At 44.8% G+C, this 23,856-nt stretch overlaps 1 protein-coding gene across 11 annotated transcripts in view; it reads right to left on the reverse strand.

Moving 5' to 3' along the window:
* Positions 1–301: 301 nt before the first annotated feature.
* Positions 302–23,856, reverse strand: part of SLC23A2 (solute carrier family 23 member 2) — a 135,114-nt gene continuing 111,559 nt past the window's right edge. For 10 of the 11 annotated variants that reach the window (XM_055302060.1, XM_055302032.1, XM_055302022.1 and 7 more), the window contains 8 exons: positions 22,007–22,127; positions 21,082–21,238; positions 17,147–17,294; positions 15,992–16,097; positions 10,256–10,385; positions 9,453–9,590; positions 6,772–6,867; positions 302–4,985 (listed from right to left, as the gene is read on the reverse strand). In XM_055302060.1, coding sequence (XP_055158035.1) covers positions 4,753–4,985; positions 6,772–6,867; positions 9,453–9,590; positions 10,256–10,385; positions 15,992–16,097; positions 17,147–17,294; positions 21,082–21,238; positions 22,007–22,127 — 1,129 coding nt within the window. In that variant the 3' untranslated portion in view covers positions 302–4,752. The remainder of the gene's footprint in view (positions 4,986–6,771; positions 6,868–9,452; positions 9,591–10,255; positions 10,386–15,991; positions 16,098–17,146; positions 17,295–21,081; positions 21,239–22,006; positions 22,128–23,856) is intronic. The other variant, XM_055302077.1, reaches the window with a different exon arrangement.

A 23,856-nucleotide genomic window follows, 5' to 3' on the forward strand; every position in this document is an offset into this window, starting at 1 on the left:
TCCAGATGTCGCCGACTTAACAAGAGCTTCACAATTTCAGCCACAGTCTGGCAGGTCGCATCCTGTAATGGAAGGCTCACTCAGGAAATCCCCAATGAGCCTGCTGTGGTTCTCTGGTCATGGGAACAGACGACACTCTGGTTCCTGCTTTCAAGTCTTCCAGGACCCTGACAATGGTAACATCTGAGGCTTGCTGGATTGAGTTTTTTAATTTGTTGATTTCCCTCCCCTAGGTGATGACTTTTAATTAACGACAAGTTTTTTAAAGACCAGGGAAAAGATGAGGCACACGAACGGAGAACTGGGTCCAGGAGAGCTTTTATTTGTACGGAACGGTTTTAAAAATACAGAATAAAATAGCTTTATCTCTACTATTATTCACAACATCTGGTCCAAATATTACATATTTTTAAAATACTTAAACGTTTAATGAAGCCATGTTAGAAAAACAATATGAAAATTCTTTTTAAAAACTCCATAAAAGAATTACACATCTCAAAAAACAACCCCACCCCCAAATACCCTCAGTATGCAAAATAAAAATAAAAAACAAAAAATCCCATTAAGGTATATATAGCCAAAGTCAGTCACAAAAACTCAAGGAAAATATAGGCATCCCCACTGCTTTGAGAACAGTCAAATTTATTAATGTGTCCCACAAAGGTTGTTACAAACGAACAGAAAAGGGGATTAGATTGAGGGGTCAGTGAGACAGCAACACTGGTGAGGGTGCTCTAAGTGCCAGGAAACAGACACAGCAAGTCTAAGGATGCTGGATGTGACTTCTGTGGAGTGATGACGAGGCACAGTCAAGGACAACCTAAAAGGACAGGAATGTGTATGAGGCTGCTGAATGAGGGGTGCCCAGCGCTAACATGCTCTCTCTCCATGTCCACTGGTTGAGGCCAAATGCCGGCAACAATGGGCAGTCTTCTTGCGCTACTCAGGATGTGACTGCAGATGAAGTGGCGGGTGTCTGAATCATCAGGGGACAGAGCACCACACGCACAGCATGTGAAAACCCCAGGCGCTCCTCAGAGGCAAAGGGCGGCTCCCCTGAGAGGTGGGCCCTGCCAAGTGAAGTCTCAGGCCCTTGGGCAGTGAGAGCACAGCCACAGCTGGCCAGGGTGCCTGGGGGCTGTAGCTTCGGGGTCCAGCCCGAGCGCGGCGCCTACGCAGACACTGCTGCTCACTGTCAGACATGTTCCAGAAGGAGACATCTGCCACAGCTCCCTATTATTCACCTTCTACCTGGCCTGGCCACTCTTGTGGCATCGGTATTGGAAGATTATAGTTACCAACTTCAAGTCTAAGTTGCCAGTACCAGTATTTCAGCAGGGCCGTGAACTAAAGAAATACCAACTTTATCATGGTGATAAAATAGACGCATGGGTAAATAAAGTATACACACGTACTAGAGATTCATCAATGGAGAAATTCTATTATCACATGACATTGTCATGAAAATTGTATCATTCCCTCCCTGGAAAACTGTGACTATTATCCTGGGTAGAAATGTTATTTTACTATATGGAAATACTGCAATATTCATGCATAAACCAAGTCGTCATCATGAAAGTCAGTATTCTACAGTATAAAGCAAATCCTGTGTGTGAATTTGTTACCATGAAAATGGGAAACCATCAGGACTTGTGACGCTTCATTCTAGCTGGCCTGGTTAAGCCACTTCTCTTGCCTTCACCAATCACCAGAAACTTAAAAGTTAACATCTGAAATCCTCTTAAAGGGTTGGTATGAATGAATCTAAGTTTAATTCCCTAATGTGACAAAGACTGGAGCCATTTCCCATTATTATGTCAATCATGTTAGATATTTTATTCAAACCAGTGGTGGGATCTCCCTTGCCACCCACCATGATAAGACAGCATTTACTGTCCGTATAAATACCTGGTACTTCTCACATCAAGATTGCCAAGGTAAATGTAAAGATGCTCACTATGGAAATTGGAGTCTGAATGCTCCGCCCTAGGACGTTATATCCAAAACACTTTAAAACATTCTTTTGGCCAAAGCATGGTGGGTATGCAGCCCCAGCAATGCAGGCCAACAACATAAGTGGGAAGTGCACAGGCACGGACTATGCACCGCCACTGCATTCCCCGAAACCTCCTTTTCAGGTTTGTGCTTAAGCCTAAGGAGCAGATGAATACATTTTTCTCTTCGTTACAGACTCATTCTGTAACATATTTGCCAGCAGGAGGACCACTGTCTAAATCATAGAGACTCCAAACACTTAAGGTTTCACACTGTACAGAAAGTATCAGACTCATTGAGACCTCTAGTCGAGCTGCCCTCGTTCTTCCCCACTTCCTGTCCCCTTCCCCTACCCAACCTTAGGGGATCTAAAGTTGGCCCCAGTGGAACAAGAAGGACAAACCCCTCATTTCTAACAGAAGATGGGGGTATTGGGCTTCCCTCCACATTTAAAAGCTTACAGTCCCCAGACCAGCAGATTTGGAATCTCCCAATACAACCCAGCCCAAGCAGGGATGTTTGAAGCACATATCCTGAGTGTCACTCACTGGGAGGGAAGATGCCCGGTCACGTTCAGCTGACAGTTAAGATTATCCAATGGTTCAGATGCTTTTATTTGGATATTTGGTCCTTCTGCTCCTCTAGAGAGCTAGAATCTCTGGCATGTTTAACAGTCTTCCCCATTTTTCAGAGCAGAAAAATTAAAGACGCTGAGCAAAAATGCAAATGGAAACTGAGAGCAGGTCGGTGCAGGATGGCCTTAGGCATCAAGTGCTTACCAAGTTAAAGGGATAAGAGTCGTTAACCAGTGTGCTTCTAAAGTTAATTATGCATCAGATAAATTTTTAAAAACAACATACAGAATTAAATGTAATTTAGAATATACTTTTTTTTACTTAATCTTCAACTAGATCTTGGCCAAAACAATGCAGTAGCTCTGAACCGTTCCTGCCAGAATCTGCTGCGAAGCCCCAAAACTCCCAGGAGTCACAGGGAGGCTGTAGTGACACAGTAATGCTGCCAAGGATATCCCAACGCGGTGGAGTGGAGCCAGCTATGGGGGCAAGAAAACGCACCCAGTGGACACAAGGCTGCTGAGAACCATGCCCTGCTGTCTGAGATAGGAATACCCGAGGCCGTACAAGGGTCAACCAGGTCAACAAACCACCTAAGAAGCACCACCTCACGTGGCTGGGTTGCTATTTCATGCTTGAGGGTTTTCCTTTGGCTAAAAAATTTCAAACCAAATTCCACAGAAGTCATTTTTTCAGAAAGGATTTAGTGTTATTAACGAGAACTCAACAGAAGAGGCCCTGCCAACTGCTTTTCTCACCACCTCGCAAGGACTTAAACAATAAAGGTGCATTTGGCCAGGGGGTCTAAATCCTCCCCTTTGCAAAATCAAGATCCAGTGGACACACAATGTGGCAACCCACACAAAGTCTCCTTAAGTCTTAAGTTCAAAAAACTCACAACTGCAGTGATGAATTTACCAAGATGTCTGACCACTCAATATGGTTGCTCTGTTGATTATCTGCCCCCAGCTTCCCTTCTTCACAAAACAAATTCACGTATAACTTAACCCATGGTTTCTGGGCTCTGGTCCAGTAGTCAGTTTTGATAAATAGATTAGGCATTACAGTATTTACATTTTCATGGTATCAAGCAATACAAAACACAACCACAATAATGATTACTGGCCTTCAAAAGCCATGACGACAAGCTTCCCTGATGGTGTCCACAGCTTTATAAATGCTGGTTCTTTTCTTAATGGGAGGTGAGGGGTGGGAGATAAGTAACAGGGATGCAAGGTAAGAGGGTCACATGGAAAAACACTGATTTCAAAAATCTGCTATAGTCAATAACATTAAATAGGAATAAAATCTTGTAATTTATAGACACGCGCAACAGTAACTGACATCCACATGACAGCAGAGTCAAGACTCCCATAAACATCTGCTTAGTGCCCTGTGTGGCACTCTATACCCATCACACCAGCCCAGAGTGATGAATGTCAGAGTGTCTCAATTATAGTGAAAAAGAAGCCAGTATGAAATGTGCTGGCCCAGTGTGGGCAAGGGTGGTACCAAGAAAGAGCAGTTGAGAATCAGATAGGACTTTAAGGTAAGTTCCTTCCCCTCCAATCCCTCAAACAACATATTTCAATTCTAAGAATACCTGTACAAACCTCACCCACGCAGACATGGGCATGGGGTAACCATTTCACTGTTTTCAACCAGGTCAAGAGCTTCCTTCCTCAGGAGTATCAGGAAACACAGAATCACATTTGACCAGTCAGCTGTGACAGTGTGAGAATAGTGGTGCCCCTGGACTAGAGGGAGGTCTCTGCAGGTTGTAGGCTGAGGTCAAATAAAACAGAGGCAGGTCCAGGGGCTTCTAGGATAGAAAGCCCCTGGGCCACCGAGGCAGCTTGTGGGAAAGCTAGCCCACGGTGGTGGAAGGAGACCCAAACCAAGGAACTGCTGTGGATTTCAAACACCCACTCCCATATGAGGATAGGAACTTCAAGTTCAATGAACACTCTCAAGGGCAAAGGGTAGGGCTTAAATAAGGAGACAGGTGAGACACGATATTAGACACAATCACCACCCACAACAAAAAAGCTATTTGTAATCGTCTTAGCTCTGGGTGCAGAATGTAAATGCAGATATACAAACATATATGTTACTGCTTGTTATTCAGGAAGGAACTACAGATTCATGCCTCACTGCGGCCGGGCCACAGGGTGAGCTACAGCTATACCGTGGCCTGTGAGTCCTCATCTGAACTCCGGCTGGTGGCACTCTTCCCGAGGCCTTTCCACGTGTAGCCCACAAAGGTTGGGCTGATGGGTAAATAGCTGAAGCATCTGTATTTTTTAATAATGTTCATGCCAAATGGCAAATCGTAGGATTCCATGCCATCGAGCGACTTGCTTCCTTTGCCCACGCCCTTCTTCCATTTCCTGATTCCTCTTTCCTCTGGAGTACCTAATATACACACGCACAAAACAATATAATGGAATGTTTAGTGTGACAGTTCCACCAAGAGTTCAGATGGCCAACGTGCTGTCCTGTATATGGAACCTGCCAGGATGACAGCAGGAGCCTGTGAGGAGGAGCTGATGGCACTCAGCCATCCAGGTGCCTGAGCCAGCAATCTAAGAATGGCTAATCCATCCTCATTCCCTGTGCTCCCCGTTCAGGCGATCAGATGGCTCTGCCTCCTTCCTGTCCTTCCATGTGACCTATATTCTCAATCATCACTGTTGAGGTCTGGCCCATGCCATGTGACTTGCTTTCTGGGGTCATCATAACAGTCCCCTAACTGGCTGCCTGCTCTTCCATCTCACCATCTCCTTCTCCAAATCCGTTCTCAAAAAAACAAAAAAAAAAAAAACTTCTAAATTGCAAGTGTGATCTCTGCAAAATGGGATTCAGTCTTTATTATACCATATGTAATGCCTTCAACAATTGGTCAGGGCAAACCATCCCCCATCCAGGCACACCAAGTTTTGCCCTGCTCTGCTCCATCTGTGTGGAGAGGGGAATGGAAGGGGGTGCCACTTGCTACGTATTCCCCACCTCATGCTCCTTTTGTGAGGAAGAACTTCCGTTGGTATTAACACTCTAGACCTCTCTGTACCCTGATACAGCAGTCAGGGAGAAAGATCAGAGCCCTGAATTATTTTTTCCTCAATTTTCCCAGTGAAGAGAGGCACACTGGCACCTGCCCTTGGCTACATGTGATACTGGAAAACATACTTCTCTGCCCAAACCTAGACAACGAGTTCAAGTCCATGGTATAGTATAAGGAACGTCATTATTTTCTTACATCTAAACCATGCCCTTCCCTCAGTGTTTTTGTAACAAAGTTAACTTTCATTTCCATATATCTGGCTCCTGTGCCTCTCTCTCCATTAGTTCTAAAAGTGTGTGTTAGTTATTGACGTCCACAAATCTAACACCTTCCACATATTCATGCATGTGATTCCTTCTGCCTGATGTGTTCATCCCTGGATTTCCCAGCAACCTCTTGATTGAGGCTTTTTGGAGGTGTGCTGCCTTTAAGGGTTAAAAAATCTTAACAAAACCTTCAAGCTCAAAACAAGCATCATCCTTCCTTGACAGGAGGTGAATCTTCCAGTGTGTCTGTGGCAGCACTTTCCAATAGTACTGGCAGGCTACTCTGGGAAGCTGGGAAGGCTGTGAGGCAGGGCCCACATCACAGCCTCACCCATCACCTAGCACTTAGCATACAGTGCACCCAGCTGAGGAGAAGGGGTTACGGGCAATGGGAAACCCCTGCTTCCATCAATCCCTCAGTCACTGATCCTGTCAACAGCCTGTACCCACCATACTCACTCTCTTTTGCTTTTAGTTGGTAGAGGGGCCTGCCTCAGGAAGGAGGAGAAATCCTAGAGGCTGTGAGCAGCCAGCTGGGAGGAGTGTCTGAATGAGCTGATGAGAGCTACTGCAGGTACTAAGCATAGCTCTGCAGGTGGCGGCAGCCTGAAGTGTGCCCAAGGCACCTGACCATGGGCAAGGGCCTTACCTGCTTTCTCCTAACTCAGTGGGGAGAAAAAAATCCCCACTAGGTTTATCAGCAAGAAGCTGATTCATAAAAGGAGGCTGGGAGTGTCATCTTAACCACTTCAGAAAAGACCACTTTAACCAGCGATGGCTTTGAACGTGTTCTCTCTGCCTGCTTCCTCATTTATTTGGTAAAACAAATAATTCACATACGGAACAAGCATGTTTCATATATACCACATACCTGGGATGGTGTTATCCAAAATAAAAGCCACACAGCCTCCTACAAACATAGCAGTTGTGAGAAGAACATTCAACACCTGATCAATTCCTGTTATCCCTAGAAAGAGAACACAGCCATAGGGTCACTGCCACAGCCAGGATGGCTAGGAAGGAGCACTGGGGTGGGCACCAATTACCAGTTAATGTGAAATTTATAGACGAAAGTATAAATTTCTATTGTACCTGAGTAGATACACTTTTGCCAGTAACATTTTAAGCCACTATAAATAATTTGAACAATAATCAAGAGGTTATCCCTAAAAGAAAACTTCCCAACAATGGTCCATAGAAGATAAACCTAATAGTGAAGCTCACCCTAGAATGAACTAAGAAGCCACTGGAGCATGGTTTACATATTAAGGAAAAAAATTAATAAAAAGATGGCTGTTGTAAGGCTGAAAATATTACAAAGTAAGAATACAATGAAAATATTGGTGGTATTTACAAACACATAAAGGGTTTCAGAATCCTGGGTCACTGATTTGTGCTTAGCTGCTTTTAATCAGGAGCAATTGGATGCATATAAATGAACTCACATGAATGGGATACAGTAAAACGTAAAAAAGCAGCAAGAATCTCTGTTATTAGAAGCTCTCACACTTTCTGTATTTAAAATATATGACCCTTAGGAGCGCCTGGGTGGCTTAGTCGGTTGAGTATCTAACTCTTGGTTGCAGCTCAGGTCATGATCTCAGCATCGTGAGATCAAGCCCTGTGTTGGACTCTGGGCTCAGCGGGGAGTTGGCCTCTGTCTCGGTCTCTCTCTCTCTCTGCCCCCCTCCCACACATGTGTGCACACATGCTTGCTCACTCTAAAATAAAATAAATAAAATCTTTAAAATACATGATCCTTAACAGAAAATAACAAGTGTTGGTAAGAATGTAGAGAAAGAGAAACCCCTGAGCTTAGCTGGTGGGAATCAGTTTGGCAGTTCCTCAAAAAGTTAAAACCTAGAATTACCCTACCGTCCAGCAATTCTACTCCTCGGTATATAGCCAAGAGAACTGAGCACAGAGATACAAATATAGCCGATCCTCATTATGGCAGACAGCTTCTGTATTTGTGAATTTACCTACACCCTAAAATTTATCTGTAAACCCAAAATGAATACTCCTGGCTTTCATGGTCATTCACAGAGCAGCACAAACTTTGGGTCCACCTAACATGTATGTTCCCAGCAGAGGTCAAACAAGATAACACTCTGCCTTCTTGTCTCGGCTCTCATAGCTCATCTCCAGTGTGCTTACAGCTAACACCACTTTTTTCCCCAATTCTGTGTTTTTGGTTGGTGATTTCATTGTTTAAAATGGCCTCCAAGTGCTGTATTGAAGTGCTGTCTACTGTTCCTAAGTGCAGGAAGACTGTGCTGTGCCTCAGGAAGAAAAATACATGTGTTAGATGAATCATATATACACCGCTCTTGGCTATGGTCCCCCTAGAAGGGATGGGTCAGGATTTGCTAATTCCATGCTCACGGTGACTTTCCAGGACACAGCTACCATGAATGAGGACTGATTGTACTTGTACAACAATGCTCATAGCAGCCCTGCTCACAACTGTCAAAGGGTAGGAAATGTCCATTACCGGACAAATGGATAAGCAGATTACAGTATATACATACAATGGAATATTATTAGCCATAAAAAGGAATGAAAATATTCTTATATAAATCTCAAAAATATTATGCTAAGTGAAAGAAGCCAGAGATCACATATTGTATGATTTAATTTCTGTGAAATATCCAGAATAGGTAAATCCACAGAAACAGAAAGTAAATTGGTAGTTGCCAGAGGCTGGGTGAAGGGAGATAATAGGATTAACCACTTAATGGGTGTGGAATTCTACTTTGGGGTGAGGAGATAGTTTTGGAAACTAAATACAGGTGGTGGTTACAAGACACTGTAAATGTACTAAGATGGCACTGAACCATTCATTTTAAAATAATTTCACATTATATAAATTTTACCTCAAAAAAAAAAATCAAATGGTCCCCAATTCTGCATAAAATGTCAACAGCAATCGCTATTTCTTAAGACGGTTCCTCCTTGGGGGCACCTGATGTCCCAGCTGGTTGAGCATCCAGCTCGATTTCTGCCTAGGTCACGATCTCACGGTTGTGAGAGCAAGACCCACACTGGGCATGGAGTCTGCTTAAGATTCTTTCTCTTCCTCTGCCCTCCCCACAAAAAAAAAAAAGGTTCCCTTTTGTTCATTCTTCATGACATCAGGTTATTAAAATAATAAGGTGTTAAAAAGGTTAATCTTGAATTCAAAGTAGTTGTAATCCCAGTAGAAAGACATGTATTTGAAAATCTATGAAGCTGAGTCTTAAACTATACATTTTCATAAAGCATTAGTCTGAGGAATCAAAAGGTCTTATACACTGGTATCCTCTCAAAAGACAGGGTCCCAGGAAATAAAGAGACCTTAATGTGCATATGTCATGTGCACAGACCAGCTCATGCTGGATGCTCAAGGGATTTCCAGATAAGTGGCGCAGAGTGAGTCTCGAATACGTAGACAGCTGTTCAGAGAGACAACTCCTGAAGTTGCAAAATCCTCTCTAAATTGGGGATGGGCTATTTGCAAACTTGTGGCTGTGGTTCCAACTATTACCAAGATTCATGGCCAGTTTTCCTTACCTGTGACTAGTGGGTTCTGTCTGAGGTAACTTGGAAGGACGAGCCCAAAGAAGATTGAAAATCCAAGCACAAAGAGATTCCGGGAAGAATTTAAGTCGATGAACTGCAGGTTGGAGAGTCCAACAGCTGTAATCATTCCTGGAGAGAAACATCAGACGTCAAGTTGCACTGAGCTCACTATTCTGTATGGATGGATACAGGAGACACACAGACTCCCCACATTGTCCCTTCTCTGTCTTACCAGAAGCAAGGTGGGAGACAGAACAGTGACAGGATGGGGTCAGAATGTGACCACCTGGCTCTCTGATCCAAATGACTCTTACTTAGCCTAAGCATCATATGGGCTTACAGAAGAACACAAACATCACATTGCACTTTCTTTAGACCAAGCAGACAACTAAGGACATCAGCTGCCCCTTAAAACCTATGCACAAACATTTTGGTTAAGCTGGGAAACCCACCCAAAGATCTGGGCCCTGATCACCACGGATGGCACAAAGATCATGACAAGTCCCAGGTAAAAATGATCAATTTTAAATGGCCATTCAGGGAAGAAGATATTCAAGTTAAATCAGTTAGGTATACCAATTAAAGATTAAGGTCATCTTATTTTTCCTAGCACAAGTTTCCTACATTTGGTCCTACTTTTAACATAAATTCAACCCAGGGATGGATGTGGGTTTTTATGTTCTGAAGGTGTATCCCCTTTATATTTATGATCACCTTCCATCTTACTGAAGGTATTTGTTAGCAAAAGTGAAGAGGAGGAGAGAGGTCAGGCTATCAAGGAAATGGGATTTTACCAAAGAGAGTACAGAAGAGGGCGCCAAGCACCGGATCCGGGAGGGAGGCGAAGAGGGCGCTGAACTTCCCAATCATGCCCAGCGCCAGCATGAGGGCTGCGCCGTACTGGATCACCCGGCGACTGCCCACCTGTGGGACACACCAAAGGCAGGTACCATTACTGCTCGTTCTGCACAAATTCTCATCCAGCTACCCCCAACCCCAGGCAAATGTGACAAAAGCCCCAGACAACATCTAGCTTATTCTTAAAACTTTTAATTGAGAGGTCTCATTATACAATTGAGGACTGATCATGGGGTACAATTACTATAAAGACAGCCAGAGGAAAGGGATTCCCACCACCTCTCCTCTTTCTCATCCCGTCCCTTCCTCCTTTGAGGAAGTCAGCACCAGGGCTCAGCTCTGCTTCTCGATGCCCTGGGTGATGTCAATTCGGCATGGTCTTGCTCCAACTCTCGAGTCCAGAGTTTGGAGTTCCCTTAAGTATCAGCAGTGGGGATGACCTTCTAACATCAAAACCCTGCTTCATCTGCGGTTTTCTTCTAGGCTCTTGCAGTCACCTTTTACCAAGTTAACCTACCCCACTTTCATCTCCCATCTTCCCCACACCCTGAATCAGACAAGAGTCCCAAATATTTCTGGAACCTCCTCTCCTAGGGTGTCTTGCCTGTGAGAGGTGGCACAGCCAAGAGTCCAAGGAGGGTGGATTCTCAGCGCCCCTGCCTGGTTTGTACTCCACCCTACTCTAACTGTGGTCACATGAATCACTTGACCTCTCTGGGTGGTGGGATTCTTGTTTATATGGTGATAAACCATGAGGTTTTGCTTTAGGGGTTAAACAAAACAAAGTGTAAAACAGTGTGAACAGTGCCTGGAGCAAGCATAGGGCTATGACAACTGTCTTCCACCTGGGCTTGCTGACTCAGGCCTTTCCTCTGCCTCTCTGTCCTGTGGTAGAGTGACCTTTCAAACACAGTGATTTAGGAGGTCAGTGTCCCTCTGCCCCCCTTAAATCCTCTGGTGCTCATGAAATAAAACCCCTTCTCAGGCATCCCTGAGCCTGTCTACCCAGAACATTTTTTCCTACATCTCCCATTCTGCTGGTTCCAGACACATCCTTCAAAACACTACCCAAATGCTACCTCTTCTTAAAAAAAAAAGTCTTCCTTGATTTCAAGGCTCTGCTTTCTCACATTAGGCCTCTGTAGAACCAGGATAATACTTTCCATGTGGTCTCATCTTTATCTGTTCAACCTCATCTCCAACTTCCAGAAACTTGTGTCTAGCCTGCTGTCACCTAGACAGTGGAATGTGGAGTGGGCACCAAGCTCAAGAATCCTGCCCCATTGGCCCTATGTACTGCCTCTTCTAGGAAAATACCTTGAAGATATAAGCTGAGTAGAAGAGTTTCCAGAAGCACCTGGGGACTGCCTACAGGGCTTTCATTATGACTTGCAGTGAGAAGATGGCTACTTAACTTTAATTAAAATGAAATGAAATTTAAGCTTTAGCCCATCAGTTGCACCAGCCATTGTTTCAAGTGCTCAACAGGATCACGTAGCTGTGTCCACCACAGCAGAATGCTCCTGCGGCCTGGTGCTTCCAACAGCATCTCAAAGGACCCAGAAGTCAGTTGGTTAGGAATCAGAGTATAATCTTACTGATCCAGCAAAGAGATGGCTGACCCTGAAGCCCAGGCTTGCTGTTACAATCCATCTTAACCCCCATATATCAAGTGCAGGGAAGCAGCAAAAATGGGTACACAAACTGGAGAATGGAGCAAAGATGATTTCTGCTGGGCTGCCTTATGTGATAAGGAAGCCTGCCATTTTCAGCAAACATTTGTAGGAACCTACTCTGTGACTAGCACTTGTGAGACTGGAGGGGGAAGGGAACACGAAGATGAGTAAGCCACAATCTCCTGATCCAATCACTGTACTGCTGTAACCATTAGGGTATGTGGGCACCCAGCACCGAGGAAGAGCTCTGAGGAGGTAGGGATGGTCCCACAGAGCTGATCTGGAGGGATAAGTAAGAGTTCCCTGGAGGAAGAGTGTCCAGGCACAGGGAACCATCTGTGCAAAGCCCACGTCCCAGGAGATTAGATGTGCAAGGGGGAAGGCAAGGCTGGCCCCAGGGATGCTTGAAACAATAAAGCTTATATGCAGATGATGCATGGAAGGCTGATCTGCCTTAGATGCTCAAAACAACTGAACAAGCAGCAACTAAGCCATTCTTCAGGTCGAGGACTATTAACTGAGTACCTATTCTCCATTTCTGTTTGAAACACCAGAAACACAGCCCTAATCCTTGTCCTCCCAGTGCTTACGTGGGTGGAGCCTTTGCCCCTCCTCTCCTGCTGCCCACTCTCTAGAGTCTCTTCCCTGCCTCTGTTCTGGCCTCCTTCTCAAACTCTGCCCCTGCTTCTAGGGCCACCAAAAACCTGACACATCGAATTTCTGACTTTCTGAAGTCTTCAAGAGTGTGGAATGCAGCAGAGGAAAAATGACCCTTCTCTGAAGAGACTGCACTGTCAGGGGAGGTGGTGGGTATTGTCCCTAGAAATAAACTGAGGGCTGTCAAGCAGGGACGCTACCTAGTGCTTACTCTGTATCTACATGCCAGATTCTGCTAAGTGCATTACACCAATTTATTAATTTCAATGTCTGGCAAGCTGTCTTTATAAAGACTCAGAGAGGTACTGTAACCTGTCCACAGTCAGACTGGGAGAAGGTTAGGGCACCAGGGCTGGAATTCCAAAGCCACCTCCCCCACCCCATTATGCCATCCCTCCTTGTGGGACAGACCCTGGAACACACTTAGAAGAGAAGTCCTGCACATGGAATCCCACCTGAGGGCTTCCAAACACACAACAGGGTAGCTGGCAGCCTCAACTCCTGATCAAATAGGAAAGAATCTCCAGGTATAGAAAAGGTCAGAACCCGATAAAGAGTAACAAGCATTGGAGCTGCCAGAAATGGAGGCAGATCCTTGGGAAGAACCAAAGATCACCTTCTTTCTACAGGCCCTGGAATGACACAATGTCCCAGACCAGTGCTGTCCTGTACAACTTTCTACAAGGATGGAAGTCTCCTGTATCTGTGCTGCCCATTGACAGTCACTAGCCACATCTGACTTCTGAGCCCTTGAAATGTGGCTAGTGCAACAAAGGAACTTATTTTTTCATTTTAACTAACAAACTTAAAAGAGCCACATGTAGCTACTATCAAATTGGATGGCACAGACCCAGGTCTTAGACCGTCGGATTTCAGAGCTGAGAGTTCTGCTCAGAAAAGTGACTAGTTCCAAGTCCTTCCACTGGCTGAGGGTCAGAATATAGCCTCCAACTCCTGCCTCCTTTCTCTGGATAGGCTCCTTCCAGTGGCCACAGGGCTGGGACCAAAAAGAAATTTGTGCTTTAAGTCCCACTTCCCACCCCAAGGCAGCTATGTAAATGGCTCAATTATATCCTCCTGTGAGTCAGGGCAATGAAAACCAATTCCAGACCCCTGAATGGATGCCACCTTTGCCTCAAGATAGTAATCCAAAGGAGTTCAGAGGGAAGATCAATTAGCTCATTAAAAAGTGCTGGCAGGTTGCCTTTTCAGGATAAACTGGCACCATTCAACTCGTAATAAAGATAATTATTCCCCAAACCACCTCGGTGGCATTTCAGAATGGAACCTCCATGAGCAACACCACCTACTCCCTAGTGACCCTGGTTATGTTAAGTGATGTGATGATCAGTTTTAAAGGGGTGCAGAAAAGGAGCTGGCTTGTTAAACTGTTTTCCTCTAAGAGTCCCTCTGTCCACAACACTTTTACTACGATGGTATTTCATATTAGTTATAGGTCTGTCCACAGGATCATGACAGCAAACTGGCTAAAGAGGCATAGTCCTTAGCTCTGTGTGCTCGGCATCTGCTTCTCCCCGTGGGCAGTGATAGGACCCAGCACTGATACTGGAGGACACACCATGTGAGGGCCCTCGGAAGCACCAGGCAGGGCTGTATGTACTGGATGCTGGGCTCTGTGACAGCCCCAACTTTCAGGGAAATGAACGTGTCAGGTATGCACTGTGCTCCCTTTTCACCTGGATTCACAGTCAAGATTAACCAAACTTAGGTCTCTAGTTTCTTTTTATCTGGTTATAGAGTTTTGCAGAGAGTGGGGGTGGGGGGATGTGGAAGGGGTATTTCTAATTTTACAGAAGTCCCATAGCTCTAGAAGGCTGCAGCTCACCCTTAAGTTCTCAAGACACAGGGCTCAGGTGAGGGAGACCTATGGCGCAAGCTGACCATGCCAGATGGCAAGCAGAGTCTGGGTCTCTAGTTACCCAGAGTACAGCAACAGGGGCAGGGGTGGGGTGGGGTGGGGAGCACCTTCCAGCTTGGCAGAGAGTGTGCTCTGGTCCAAGGCAATTGGGATCTAGAGTTCAGTAATAACTTTGGAAGGCCTAGGAGCAGGTTCCTTAGAGAAGCTGGACTGTGGGGTGTGGCCACCCCAGGTCACATGCCTGTTTAGAAAGTGGTGGGAGCCTGGTAAGTAGGACTCTGAATCCAGGTCCTGCTCAACCTGGGGAATTCACCGTGGCTTGTCAAATCCACTGAAACTCCGCACAGGATTTTGTCTGAAGGAGGAGGCCTCTGCTGCTTTGAAAACCACATTTACTGTAAGATTGATATTTCAAAAAAAAGACTGATGTTTCCCTGTAAGAAGCGGGATCATCTCACATCTAAAACTAGAGCTGCCTTCTGCTCCCGTTTCCACCTCCTCCCCTGACCCCAAGGTCCACTCTCATTAACAGCTAAAATGAGTCTTAAAAATATACCCTGATGAAGGGACACCTGGGTGGCTCAATCAGTTAGGCTCAGGTCATGATTTCAGGGTGAGATGGAGCCCCATGTCAGGCTCAGTGCTGGGCACAAAGCCTGCTTAAGATGCACTCTCTCCCTCTGCTTCTCCCCACCAACTTGTGTGTGCATGTGTGCAAGCGTACATGCTCTCTAAAACAAAACAAAACAAAAAACATCATGGAGCCACAGCCTGGAGGATCCCCATTCCCTCTATCTCTGGCAGCTTATAGGGTGTGACCTGGTCCTCAGTTACCTGAAGGACGTCCCCTGCTCTTACTGCCCCCCACCCCACACTTTGCTCCTGCCCCACTGGCCTCCTTGCTGATGGGCAGCATACGGGCCTGCTCTCCCAACACAGCTTCATGATAAACCTCACACTGGCCATGTCCTTGGCCTGAACAGCTCCCTCCACCTGCCTTGTTCATGTCCTTGCACAAGGTCATCTCAGGGTGGCTTAGCCTGATCCTATTTCACACTTACTAGCTCTTACTCTAGATACCCCCTCCTGCCCTGTGTTTTTCTCGCATTTATTATGCTTTCTGTTTGTCCTCCTCTGTCTATAATATAAATTCCAACAGCAGGAATTTAGTTTTATTCACTGATGTATCCCAAGTGCCTAGAACAGTAGCCTGGCACAGGGTTGGTGCTTATTAAGTATTTGTGGAATGCCTATGAAGCAGTGAAGCTATCCAGGCAGCCACGGGAGGGAGATCTCCCCATCAGCATCCCAGAAACCCATCAATGAGAAAAAGGAGATGGAGGGGGAAGAAGATCTCAGAATCAGAAGCCTTCCTTTTAGAATTCACAAGTGGTTAGACCAATTGATAAAATGGATCAACACTTAGAGGCCCAACCATTTAATGAGAAAAATATCTGTACCTTAGTAATTCCCAAAACTCCAATGTTAGGACTGGATGAAGTAGAGCCATTCCCAGTACCAAATATGCCATCGAGAACACAGGAGAGACCCTCCACGAAAATCCCCCTAAAATGTAAAGGAATGGGGGAAAGAGAAACATTCATTCAATGGGGGAAACACTCTAAAATATGCTCTAAGTGGCCGCAGCCCAAAGGTGCCATGCACCGCCAGGGAGACTCCACACTCCTGGGAAGGGTTAGAAATGCATAGTCTCGGGCCCCACCCCAGACCTGCTGAAATAGAACCTGCATTTTAACAGGATCCCTCATGCTCATTCAACTGTGAGAAGCACTTCTGTGAACCACACATTAGACAAAGATGTTTAAAAAATCATTCCAAATTAAAGGCTTTCAGCCAGAAATCAGCGCCATTTGTTGGGCTCTAAGACAAATATGTGCTGTCTGCTGATCTGATTCCTTTACTACTAATACATAGTTTCATCAGGAAGGAAATGCTTTGTAATTTGGTCAAAACTGGAGCTTTTTAAAGGATCAATATATAAGTAACTCAATCGTATGCAACACCCATTAGAGAAAGTTGTAAAAACCAGGAGTGTGAACACTAACAGAACCAAAGCAAGACATGCTAAGACACCAGCCCACTGGAGCTCATCACACGCAATCCCTTCCAGAAGGGCAGCAGCTGGCTGAGCAAAGGGGGCTGATCTGCACTCTTCTCTGTGGCCTCCACAAGGTCCAATTCACTCTCAGCATCCAGAAACTGAAGACCAGGTGTGTTGAGAAGATAAACCCCACAGCCCATGAGTCTCTAGCTTCTGCAGACTTTACCTATTCCTGCTTTTCTTGTCTCTTTCTCTATATGAATTTTAACTGTGAATAGATGACACAGCATTTACCCCTAAGAACAGTAAAGACGACAAGAAATCAAAGGGGACATCCATCCACGACCCCAAACCAAGCAAAGAAGAAGGGCAGTTGAGAAAATGAGAGCAACACAGGAGCAGTGACCTGTCCAAAGACAGACAACCAATAAAGAGCCCTGCTGCCTGTCTGCTTCCATGTTGAAACTCGCTTTCTTCTCCAAGATTAACCAGACCAGAGCCAAGTAATGAGGCATTGGGCCTAAGAAAGAACTCCATTTTCTGAGGAACGTACCTGTTTATTGCGTGGATGGGAGGCGGCGGGGCACAGGACAGCCTTGCACAGGCATAATAGTCCCCAATGGACTCAATGATACTGGCAACAACTGCGCTGAGCATGCCGATGACACCAGCTGCGGTGACGGTGGGCAGTCCCCACTGAACTAGGGAAGGCAAAAGAGGGCAGGCGAAAATAATCAGGACATCAGACAGTAATACATGACGCACTCAGACTCTGAGGCTCAGGGAAAATCTTATTTTAAATGTCACTCAGTGCAACAGATGCCTGGGGATAGTTCCTGAGTTGGATGAAGGTGGCCATAACCAGGACTGGTCTGTTCCCCATCTTTATTAAAAAAGTGGTCAGAAGAGGGTGTTTCTCTTCCTGCTTTAAAGCCATGCTCGGGGTCTACTAAATTACAATTTAACACAGACTGCTGGGGTAGAAATTCCTATTTGGATGGGATATTTGTATCAGAAGGATTTTTTTTTAACCTTGCTGCACAAAGCATGGCACAAAATAATGGTGATCTTGCCTGGGGAGTGGCATTAAATGAAAAAGCAGTGAAAGTCACCAGGTAAAATTAAATTCCAGCAGTAAAGCATTCCATAACCACAAGATACAGACAACCCTCTTATGTAAAATCAGCACTATTTTTAAGTAAACCATGTTATGGAAAATTACATAGGTTCCTTTAAGAAAGCAAAGAGAAGTCCCTAGGTCACTTTTTTTTTTTTTAAATAGCTGTTTGGACATTGAAGGCCATGGATGTTATTTAATAAAAAATAGCATGAGGCACTTTTACTGTTAGAAAGAAGAGACTTCTTTGATAATGTGCCTTCTTTCCTTGAACCATTAGCTACCACACAGTGACTAAGTAGAAAGCATAGTGACAAATAAAGATGTGTTAAATGATCTCACACAGAGGCCAGCAGTAGTTGGGGGATCAGGACACCGAAAGATCTAGAAGAATATAACAGACTTTAAATGAAGGCAACCCACACTGGTCACAAGGATAAGTTAGGAAGAGGCTCCGTTCTGGTCCAGAGAGACTCAGGAGGGTGCACAGGACTAGGCTGGTGCTCAGCAGAAGGTGAGAACAGCATGGAGAAGGCAGGTTTAGGAGAGGCTGGGCAAGCCACACAAGCTACACCGGGGGACCTGGGTGGGAGCTAGGTAGGTGTCTCGTAGGTAACAGGAGCAGCCACATGCAGGGTTTGGGAAGAGAAAGAGGACACATGAAGTAAGGTGTACAGGACAAGCCTGGGAGTGTGTGAGGGCAGAACTGCTTCTGCCTGGGAGCAGACAGGGGTGCTTGGTCACCACAGCATTCCCAGGTGGGTTAGGAGCATATTTTTCTTTACCCAGCAACATTTTATATTTTCTTTATATTTATATTCATATATCATCTTCATATTTCCTAAATAATCTTTTATAGTGTTACCTTGTTACTGACATAGCATTATGGTTTCATTTTAGTGTCTTGATTTGGCTGGTTGGCGGCGGTGGTGGTGGAGGGATACTTATTTTGCTATTTATTATTTCTTCAGAAACTGCCTTTTATTTTCTTAGTCTCCTTACTGTTTTATTTTTTCCCTTTTTCCTGTAGCCCTTAACTTTTTTAAAATCTTTATTCCATCTACTTCAAGATTTTATTTTTTTACTTCAAGATTTTATTTAAGATTTTATTTATTTATTCATGAGAGACAGAGAGAGAGAGAGAGAGAGACAGAGAGAGAGAGACAGAGAGAGGGGCAGAGACACAGGCAGAGACAGAAGCAGGCTCCATGCAGGGAGCCCAATGTGGGACTTGATCCGGGGTCTCCAGGATCACACCCTGGGCCAAAGGCAGTGCTAAACCGCTGAGCCACCCGGGCTGCCCTACTTCAAGATTTTAAACTGTACTCTTCTACATTTTCGATCCCTCTTCCTTCAGATCGTTTCTATCTACAGCTGACCCTTGAACAACAAAGGTTTGAAATGTACCAGTTCAGTTATTTGCAGGTTTTTCCCAATAGATGCAGTACAGTGGTATAAATGTATTTTCTCTCCCTTATGATTTTCTTAATAACATTTTTTTCTCTAGCTTTTTTGTAAGAATACAGTATATAAAACATGTAACATACAAAATGTGTTAATTGACTGCTGATGTTATTCGTAAGGCTTCTGATCAAAAGTAGACTCTCAGTAGTGAAGTTTGGGAGAAGGAAGTTATATGCGGATTTTCAGTTGTGGGGTGGGGTGCACCACCTCCCCACCCAACCCCCCATCTGTTCAAGAGTCAGCTACCAAAAAAAAAAAAAAAAAAAGAGTCAGCTACCTGCATGCCTGTGTGTGCATGTGTGTGTGCGTGCATGCACATAAATCCTGCTGGCTTCCAGCCTTTTGTCTTAACTTATTTCATTTCCCCTTTTAACTAGAACACCTAACTTACATTGTTACTTTACAGCAGTTTCTCAACCTCAGCACTGTTGACATCTTGGGCCTCAAATCTGTATTTTAACAATTTTTATCATACAAAAGACTAAGGACCACAGCCACAGACATCTGAAAACCTGTCTCCAGATTAAGCCAAACTGTCAGAGAATGCATCCTCTTGGTTCTCCGGAGGCGCCTTTCTGTCTGGGAAACTGTGGCCATATAGCAGCTTATGGCAGTTAAGGGCTGACAGACTGGCAGCCATCCTGGTGCCAAGTGCCTGGTCCACTCGCTCACGTCTCCTCATGCATGGGCCTGGGAGAGCCCCGGGAGATCTCTGGTCTCCCAGCACATGCACAGCTACTCTTCCTGTGTTCCTCATTTGTGTTCATCTTGGGACCGGCCTGCACAGCACAGAAGCCCTCCCAGCAGGTGCCATGGGGCTTCCTCCTACCTGCTCTCCCACACCTCCCCTTAACTGCCTGGTCAACTGATTTAATCTCATTTTATCTCAGATTATATGTCTGTTTACAAACCATGCATTTATTCTTTTTTTGGGAAAAGGGACAGGTGTACATAAATACATGCTTAGACCAAATGACCTGACGAGAACATTATTTTATAAACAGTAAGCTTTTTAAAGTATAAACATGTCAATGATAGAAGGAACAACTACCAACATCACGGTCATTTAACATGCTCAGAACAGTTTTCTTTGACCCAATCTTAATATTCTCAGCTTTTTCGGCTTTTTCTCCTATCATAAAATGTGAAGATGTGGTTGCAGCAGGAGAATTAATCAGCACCACCCGACCAAAGCCAGGTTTTGGTTCTGATTAAAAGGTCCAAGTGCCAGGAATGGTGTCTTTACAAAAGAACAACCAAGCATGAATAACCACTGGATTCACTCAAGTCACTTTTGGGGCTGGGGCCTAGAAAGTATCACTTGTAAATCCAAGTGATAACCTCAGCTTGGGCTTGCACCCCTCATCCCACACACCTTGCCAAGAGTTACCCAACACTTAAATTATAACTTAAGAGCCATCTTCCACCCATTGGTGAGTATTAGTTTACTTCTGACAGCTGGGACCAAATAAAAAACAAAGATTATAGCTACCCATTAAAAGATTACACAAATCCCATCATGCTTGAGCAGTCAGTTTGCTAATCTTCAGGTCCCTCTCACTCAAGCCTGTTCAGTGTGGGCGGCTTAGGTACTAGGCAGCTCTATACTTGCCTTCCTCAACCCTGGCAAGAGACTCCTTGTCCAGGATTTCATCCCAGTAGAACCAAAAGAACCAATTAATCTGAGAGAGGAACTTGCTAGTCTCTGAGCATTAAGGACAGCCCTCTGAGGACAGGGCCCTTCCCCTTTTCCGCTGTCAAATCCTTCAAATGGTAAGACCTTCAAGGGACATTCTAGGACAAAGAACGCTTTTCAAGCTGCAGAATCTTTTGTCACCTTCCAGCTCCTCTAAATGGGGCTCCTGTGAGGTCCTGACCCCTCTTCCTCTGGCCATCAGAATACTTACACGGGTACGGGACCTTAAACCACGGGGCTACCAGGAGCACGCCCTGCCTGGCGTCTGTTCGAGCGTAGAAGCCATACTTTGTACTGTCAGGAGGGAAGACATCTGTCACTGTGAAGATGAAGCACAGCAGCCAGGACACAAGGATGGCCAGGATGATCTAAAGTGGTCAAAGGGAAAAGCTCCATGAGGCCAAAAGAGGTGGTGGATGCTAGCAAAACACACCCCTTCCTATGCTCTGAGTATCATACCCCAGAACTTCCACCACTCACAGTACTTTGCAGAAAAAAAACACATTACAGATTTTGCTAAGAGCCTATTCTTTGAGTGGAATCGCATTTAGAGAGAGCAGTTTTATGTAGGTAAAGTTATTTTAATCCCCAGTCAGGCTAGAAAATAATAATGGATGATGCACTTGCAGAGGCCATGAGAACACAGATCTCCCTCTGCCTCAAGAACAGTGTCATCTATAAAAAAATAGTGAAAGGGAATAAAGGGGAAAGGAGAGAAAATGAGTGGGAAAAATCAGTGATGATGACTGAACATGAGAGACTCCTAACTCTGGGAAACGAACAAGAGGTAGTAGAAAGGGAGGTGGGAGGGAAGTTGGGGTGAGTGCATGACAGGCACTGAGAGGGGCACTTGATGGGATGAGCACTGGGTGTTATGCTATATGTTGGCCAATTGAATTCCAATTTAAAAAAATAAAAAAAAAATTATAAAAAGAACAGTGTCCTCCTTCATACTCCTGAAAGGATTTCAGAATCAAAATCTTCTACCACTGGTAAACCTTAACCCATGGCAATTTGGTTGTTATTAGTACCCTGATGTCACCACTTGGACACAGCTCCCCCAGGAAGATCTGCTTAAAACTTCCTTTCACATAAACAAAGGCAATATTGTCAGAAAAACAAAAGTGACTACTCACAGGGAACATTTTGAAAAGCTGTAACTTGTATGCGGTCCATCCTTTCTTGGATTTATAAATTGGGAGAGGAAATTTAACATTTCTAGCATATTGTGAAAATAGTAATACTAGGAAAATTGTCCTGATGAGAGAAAGAGAAAATAAACTAGGTTAATGGATCTATGACTGTGTTTTAAAATAATACTCAATGCTTCAACAACAAAACTGACGATATATGTTCATTTCTCTACAAAGCTGCTATTCCTCTTAACTGTTATTTGGAAAATCCTATGTTTTGGAAATGCCATTTTTGGAAAGATAGTTCTAAGCATATCTTGATACTAAGTGAAATTGCCATATAATGCTTGGCTAAATTTTCCTTAACAGAGTAAGAAAACCCAAAGAATGCACATACTCATGAGAGATGAACACACTGCATAAGGGAAAAAGATACCACATACAAGACAATGCATACTATAATCACAACTATGAATTAACTACAAAACAAGCAATTGCTACACGGGCATGCACACACATGCATGCATGCAAATAGGTAAGGAGGATAGGGGCTAAAATGCTCACAGGAATTGACTGCAGGTGACAATATGTCTTGAGAACTTCTATTTTTCCATACTTTCTGATTTACATATCAAAAGCATAAACTGCTTTCAAAAAGCTTCAATATTTGAGAAGGCTATGTAGAGAATTCAACACTAATAACATCCCTGAAAGGCTTGTGTTAGACATTATGTGAAGGTTGCCCTGCTCATCATCCCAGCCTTCTGCAGGAGTGGCTTCTATGACCATCCATGTCCCAAAGCCAGTAGTCCAAAATCATGCAGCCAGAGTTTGCAGGGCAGGTGGGCCAGGCGGTCTAGCTCGACAGCCTGGGCTCTGAACTACCCTGCCACATTGTTGTAAGGGTAGGGATGCTGGCGCTGACTTAGAAGGCTCTCTACCTTGAGTCCCACACCCCTGACCCAACTATACTGAGGACCACGGGAGTCAGCAAAGTCAGGTAACTCCCCTGTAGCAGGACCCGACATGTCCTCATCTGTCTGCTACCAAGTGTGGCAGGTGTGGGATGGCTTCCCATCGCTGACACAATGAAGGTACAACGATGTGTTTCATCACCCACAGGGAAGCACTCTTTCACTTACAACCCGAGGGAGGGAGAGTTGGCATAAGAATGGGTTCCAGTCAAAGCTCAGCTTAATTGTTCCCGGGCACAGCTCCAATTGTGGAGATGAAATTATCAGCTTCGCTGACAGCCGGTCAAGTGCAGCTTCACTGTCACATTCCTGACAAGGCATGTGGTCTACAGCCAGGTGGAGAACAGGCCTATGCTGCTCCATCCTCTCCCCACCTACTCAAGTGGTCTGCTCACCTGGCAATGGGAGTCTCAGCCCAAACACAAAGTCACTGAGCCACTACCAGCTCAAGGCTGGAAATTTATACATGGTGCCCAAGCTGTTTCAATTCCCCTCCAGGTGGTGAAGTTTAACAAAAAGATGGTTATGGTAATGATAGGTACTAAAACTGGTGTACTTTAAATTTAGGTCAACATAGAATTTTCGAGTTCCAAAAAATGCCAATTTATTTCAAAGTGAATACTATGAGATCCCAAAAGGCCCCAAGTCTATTATCGTTATTTCAGGCAACACCCCCACCTGACTGTTATCACCTGCGCTGCAGTGTTCACTTTTCAAAGTACATCTACAAGGGGAGGGAGAACACACACAGAATTCCAGGAAGGACACTCAGACCTCAGGCCAAATCCGGCAGCACAAATGAAGCAAGTAGACTAGACAGGCGAACACTCCATCTTCTTGCCACTCTAAAACCCACCCCCTTCTAGTTTGTTTATCCTT

Source organism: Nyctereutes procyonoides, unplaced genomic scaffold (genome assembly GCF_905146905.1).
Source record: "Nyctereutes procyonoides isolate TBG_1078 unplaced genomic scaffold, NYPRO_anot_genome, whole genome shotgun sequence".
In the NCBI taxonomy this organism is placed as follows: Eukaryota; Metazoa; Chordata; class Mammalia; order Carnivora; family Canidae; genus Nyctereutes; species Nyctereutes procyonoides.